Source organism: Vigna unguiculata, chromosome 2, assembly GCF_037176805.1.
Source record: "Vigna unguiculata cultivar grain cowpea cultivar isolate G323 ecotype 2 chromosome 2, ASM3717680v1, whole genome shotgun sequence".
Taxonomy (NCBI): Eukaryota; Viridiplantae; Streptophyta; class Magnoliopsida; order Fabales; family Fabaceae; genus Vigna; species Vigna unguiculata.
The window spans coordinates 7,898,078-7,903,815 of NC_140793.1; the positions used below are offsets into that span (position 1 = coordinate 7,898,078).

Sequence of the window (5,738 nt, forward strand, 5' to 3'; positions counted from 1 at the left end):
AATTACCAGGATTTCTCATCTGTTCTTCACATGCAGAACCACTCAAATTCATCCAACACTCAATTTCACACAATAGGCAGTTCCAAACACAAATTAAACACATAATCAAGCAATTCAATCACTCATGATCACATTTCATACGAAAGTTGGGCGAAAAGTCAGCTTCCCTTACCTTTCGCCAAGAATTCAGTTTGGTGGAGTTAAGCAAATTGCAAGAGAGCAGAATTTTCAGTTTAACCTAGGAGAACCCATCACCACGACATGGAGAAGGAAGAATTACACGATCAGACCCAAAATTCAGAGGTTAACTAGTGAATTCTGGTTGGAATTGAACCAAAGTAAAGATGGAAGCTACCTTGGAGAATGGAAGCCGAGAGAGGAAGCCACTGAGGGTCCTGTTGAATTGGTCCTTCTAGAATCTGAGCACGTAACAGACAGATAGTGAGATAGCAAAACTTGAGAAAAGAGGTTGGGAGAGAATTTGGGCAGTAGAGAAGATGAGAAAGGTGAGAAAGATGGGTATGGTGGTTTTTGTTTCTAGCAGAGAGAGAGAAAGTTAAAAAGGGGTATCACATTCTCCCCAACAACAAAAATTTTCGACTCGAAAATTGAGACTTACCAAAGAACAAGTGTGGATATGACTTTCTCACGTCTTCTTCTAATTCCCAAGTGGAATCACTTGTCCTCTTGTCCCAAATGACCTGGACTAGGCTGATGGACTTCCCTCTGAGCTGCCTTGTCTGGATATCTCCTAGACCAACGGGTTGGACCTCCACTGTAAGATCTCCTCTAATCTGTAAATCTTCCATCTCAAGCACATGGGAAGGGTTAGGCACATACTTTCGGAGCTGTGAGACATGAAACACTGAGTGAAGGTTGGCCAAAGGAGGAGGTAGGGCGATCTCATACGCCACTGGTCCAATTCTTCTCAGAATCTGGTATGGACCAATGAACTTAAGAGACAACTTCTTCGAGCGAATTGCCCTTCCCACACCAGTAGTCGGGGTAATTCTCAAGAAGACATGGTCCTTTGGTTCAAACTCCAAGGGTATTCTCCTCTGATTGGCATAGGATTTCTGTCTGCTTTGAGATGCTTTCATTCTTTCTTATATGAGCTTGACCTTCTCGGTAGTCTGCCTCAGAAGCTTTGGTCCCACCACCACTGATTCCCCGTCTTGGTACCAGCACAAAGGCGTTCTGCATCTCCTGCCATAGAGGGCCTCATAAGGTGCCATGCCAATGCTTGTATGAAAGCTGTTATTATATGTAAACTCTACCAAAGGCAGGATCTCATCCCACGCACCCAGATGGTCAAGCACGCACGTCCGCAAGAGATCCTCAAGAGACTAGATGGTTCTCTCGAACTGTCCATCAGTCTGAGGGTGATAAGCGGAGCTTATAGCCAATCTACTACCCATAGCATCCTGTAACGTCTGTCAGAAGTAGGAGGTGAATCGTGGGTCTCTATCAGAGACTATACTCGACGACACACCGTGCAACCTCACGATCTCACTGATATACAACTGTGCCAACTTCGCCATGGACATTCTCAAGTTTATTGCTAGGAAGTGGGCACTCTTGGTTAGACGGTCTACTATAACCCATATAGCATTGTGGCTCCTCACGGTTCGTGGTAAATGGGTGACAAAGTCCATAGCAATGCTATCCCATTTCCACTCGGGTATCTCAAGCTGCTGTAGCATCCCTCCCGGTCTCTGATGCTCTGCCTTAGCCTCCTGACAGGTTAAGCATGATGACACATACCGAGCAACATCTTGCTTCATGCCCGACCACCAGAATGATTCTTTCAGGTCATGATACATTTTTGTCATGCCTGGGTGCATACTAAAACGGCTCTTGTGCCCTTCCTCAAGAATCATACCTTTCAGCTCTAAGTCTTCAGGTATGCAAACCCTGCCTCTGAATCTCAGCACCCCATCACCTCCCATCATGAAATCCTTGGCCTTCTCAGTGCCAAGCAACTCCACCGTCCTCTGAAGCTTGGGGTCCGATGACTACTTCTCCTTTATCAGAGTAAGGAAATCACTAGACACCCTGAGATGGTTACATCTAATGACTCCCTCCTCTAAAGCCACCTGCAACCGCATGTCTCTGAGCTGCTCCACTAAGTCTAACTCCCTAACCATCATATGAGATGCGTGAACCGCCTTTTTGCTTAAGGCGTCAGCCACCACATTCGCCTTTCCCGGATGGTACAACAACTCAAAATCAAAATCTTTCAGGAACTCCATCTACCGTCTTTGCCTCATGTTTAACTCCTTATGGTAAAACAGGTACTTCAAGCTCTTATGGTCACTGAAAACCTGAAATTGTGCACCATATAGATAGTGTCTCCAGATCTTCAGTGCAAACACTACCGCTGCTAACTCCAAGTCATGCGTGGGGTAGTTCTTCTCATGATTCTTCAACTGCGTGAGGCGTATGCCACCACTCTCTGGTCTTGCATCAGAACACATCCCAATCCCTGATGGGAGGCATCACAGTAAACCTCAAAGGGTTTACCTGTATCAGGAATCACTAACACTGGAGCGCTAGTCAACTTTTGCTTTAGCTCTAGGAAGCTCTCTTCACATCGGTCGGTCCAAGCAAAAGGTTGGTCTTTACGGGTTAGCTGGGTCAAGGGTGCCACTATCTTGGAGAATCCCTCAATGAATCTTCTATAGTAACCTGCCAGCCCCACAAAGCTCCTTATCTCAGTCACTAACTTAGGGCGTTCCCATTTCAGCACAACTTCCACCTTAGATGGATCTACTGATATGTCCTGAGCTGAGATTATGTGCCCCAAGAACTGAACTGAAGTCATCCAGAACTCACACTTTGACCGCTTTGCATACAACTGCTTCTCTCTTAGTATGCTCAGAACTGTTTTCAGATGTTCAGCATGTTCTTCATGAGTCCGTGAGTATATCAAGATGTCATCTATGAAAACCACCACGAACTTGTCTAGGAATGGCCTGAAGATTCTGTTCATGTAGTCTATGAACAAGGCGGGAGCGTTAGTCACACCAAACGACATCACTACATACTCATAGTGCCCGTACCTGGACCTGAAAGCAGTCTTTTGCACATCATCAGACTTGACTCGAATCTGATGGTATCCTGATCTCAGATCAATCTTGGAGAATACTGCAGCACCGTGCAACTGATCCATCAAGTCGTCAATTCTGGGCAGAGGGTACTTGTTCTTCATGCTTAACTTATTCAGTTGCCTGTAATCCATACAGAGTCTAGAACTGCCGTCTTTCTTTTTAACCAGTAACACTGGCGCTCCCCAAGGCGATACACTAGGCTTGATAAACTATTTTTCTAGCAGTTCTTCAATCTGTTTCTTCAACTCCACTAGCTCAGCAGGAGCCATTCTGTAAGGTGCTATAGACACTGGTCCTGCTCCCGGCACCAGATCAATGGAGAACTCAATCTCCCTAGTAGGGGGCAAACCGGGCACGTCCTCAAGAAACACATCTGAGAAGTCCCTTACCACCAGTGTCTCCATGGGTCCGCTTCTAGTCTCAACAGACAGTTGAGTCAGAATCAAGAAGCACTGAGATCCTTCCTTCATTGCCTTGTCCACCTGCTGTGAGGACATCAAAAGGTCTTCATCTTCCAAACTAGGAAACAACACCTTTCTCTCATTGCAGTCAATGAGAATGTGATTGGTAGATAGCCAATCCATTCCCAATATGACATTTAGCCCCACCAAGGGTAAATAGAAGAGGTTTACCCTGTACTTGCACCCCTCAACCTTGATCTTGCACCTAGCACACACGGTCGAGGTTCTGACTAACCCAAAAGCAAGTGTGGACACCACCAGGTCATACTGAAGCTCCTTCACCGGAAGACCCAACTCCACCATTCTAGATTCTGACACAAAGGAATGTGTCGCTCCCGAATCAAATAGAACATGCAAGCTCCTACCAACTATCACACGAGACCCGATGATGAGGTTACCTGATCTAGCTGCCTCGACACCCGTCACAGCATACACCCGACTAGCCGCCTGCGGTCTCCCACCTTCCCTTGTCTGATGTGGCTGGGGCTGTGGTGAAGGCCTCGACACTGTGCTTCTACCAACTGGGCAATCCTTGATGAAGTGGCCCTCCTGGCCGCATCTATGGCATGTCCTCCTACCAGAGAGCTGGGGGCAAGCGCTCCTCAGATGGGGCCCCCTGCAATGAAAGCACTGTGGCCTAGAAGGCTGGGACTGCTGAGGCTAATCTGAGAACCTCCTAGACCCCTGAGGCTGAGGCCTGGAGTATGGTTTCCTCCTGTCGTCATGTCTGCTCGTGGACCCAGATGGTCCTCCCACCTTTTGTTGAGACCTGTGCTGAGCCTCAACTTCAGCCTTGAGTTTCTCCATTACTCTTGCCTTCTCTACCAAGGCAGGGAATTCCTTGATAGAGAGCGGAGCCACCATGAGTTTGAGGTCACCCCTCAACCCATTCTCAAACTTTCTACATTGCCAGTCTTCCGCCATCTTCAGGGTGTGAAATCTGCCCAAGTGTTTAAATTTTTCAGCGTACTCCGACACTAACATGTCTCCTTGCATCAGCTGCAAGAACTCGACCTCCTTTGCATACCTCACACTATCAGGGAAGTACTCAGCATAGAACTTCTTCTTAAACAGTTCCCATGTGATGGTCTCTTGGCTGTCTTCCAACATCATTTTCATACTGGATCACCAATGCACGGCCTCTCCAACAAGAAGATACTCAGTGTATGCTAGCTTGTTCTCTACAGCACATCTCTTTGTATCATAGATTCGTTCCATGTCCCGCATCCACTGATCAGCTCCATCTGGGCTAACTTTGCCATCAAAGTGGGATGGATGGTGTTGTAGGAAATCCTCCAAACTCCACTCTTGCACTCGTGGTAGTGAAGCTTGGGAAGAACCAACGGCTGAACGGTTTTCTCCAATCTGATGTAGGGATTCCAAATGCCTCTGCTGAGTCGCCTCTGCTGCTAGTCTTGCAGACTTCATCTGTTGAAAGGCTAGGTTTTGTTGATTCACCATGTTAGCATTCTGTTGCTGCATGGCTGCAATCATCGCCTCAATTGCTCCTACCAAATGAGGGTTATCTGGGTTTGGAATAAAAGGAGGAGGAGGCCTAGGTGCCATAGCTCTGACCATACAAAGAAAGGAACCATCAGATTAGTCAACAGGTACTACAACCATGCCAAACACGTTACGAGGAACACACAACAAAAACAAAGCAAGCTCACACCTACAGATCCTAAAGGAACCACTGCTCTGATACCAAAAATGTAACATCCCATTTTAATAGTTTTTATGCTATCAAACAAAACATTAAATTATGATAATTCAGAAGCAGATGATAGTAATAGGCCAGTATAAGGTAACAATACAGTCATCCTCAAAATAACTATACATATACTCTCTATACATACAACCTATACTAAGCAAAAGGGGTTACAAAACACCCAAAACATCTAGGCGGAACAAAAGATGGCAACTACCGCTGGAAGCGTCCAAACACCACTCAACTCATGTCCAGGAGGGGTGTATCCTCACCTGCACCTATATTTGCTCAAGCCATTCAATAAGGGCGATCATTGCAAAAATAGAAGACACACAGAACACACAACATACAGGAAGGGTAAGCTAACTTAATTAAGAATAAATCATGCAATTTGGTAGTTAAGCATCAATCAGGGTTCATCACACAATTATCATAATCATCCAAATCACCACATCCATA

The 5,738-nt window shown here is 46.1% G+C and overlaps 2 protein-coding genes across 2 annotated transcripts; both read right to left on the reverse strand.

Moving 5' to 3' along the window:
* Window positions 1-351: 351 nt before the first annotated feature.
* LOC114174415 (uncharacterized) lies at window positions 352-1,100 on the reverse strand. The gene is made up of 2 exons (XM_028059259.1): window positions 620-1,100; window positions 352-419 (listed from the first exon to the last, which is right to left on the reverse strand). The coding sequence occupies exons 1-2, from the start codon at window positions 1,098-1,100 to the stop codon at window positions 352-354; spliced, it is 549 nt and encodes a 182-aa protein (XP_027915060.1).
* Window positions 1,101-3,319: 2,219 nt separating this feature from the next.
* On the reverse strand, window positions 3,320-4,684 carry LOC146888295 (uncharacterized). The gene is made up of 2 exons (XM_085670038.1): window positions 4,245-4,684; window positions 3,320-4,187 (listed from the first exon to the last, which is right to left on the reverse strand). The coding sequence occupies exons 1-2, from the start codon at window positions 4,682-4,684 to the stop codon at window positions 3,320-3,322; spliced, it is 1,308 nt and encodes a 435-aa protein (XP_085526164.1).
* Between the last annotated feature and the right edge of the window lie 1,054 nt (window positions 4,685-5,738).

Excerpts from the sequence above, each read along its gene's own strand:
- LOC146888295 (XM_085670038.1), bottom strand. The coding sequence starts at position 4,684 with ATGATGTTGGAAGACAGCCAAGAGACCATCACATGGGAACTGTTTAAG. Across the intron at positions 4,188-4,244 it reads CAGCCTCAGGGGTCTAGGAG|GGGGCCCCATCTGAGGAGCG; the intron begins GTTCTCAGATTA and ends CTTTCATTGCAG.
- LOC114174415 (XM_028059259.1), bottom strand. The coding sequence starts at position 1,100 with ATGAAAGCATCTCAAAGCAGACAGAAATCCTATGCCAATCAGAGGAGA. Across the intron at positions 420-619 it reads ATATCCACACTTGTTCTTTG|ATTCTAGAAGGACCAATTCA; the intron begins GTAAGTCTCAAT and ends TTACGTGCTCAG.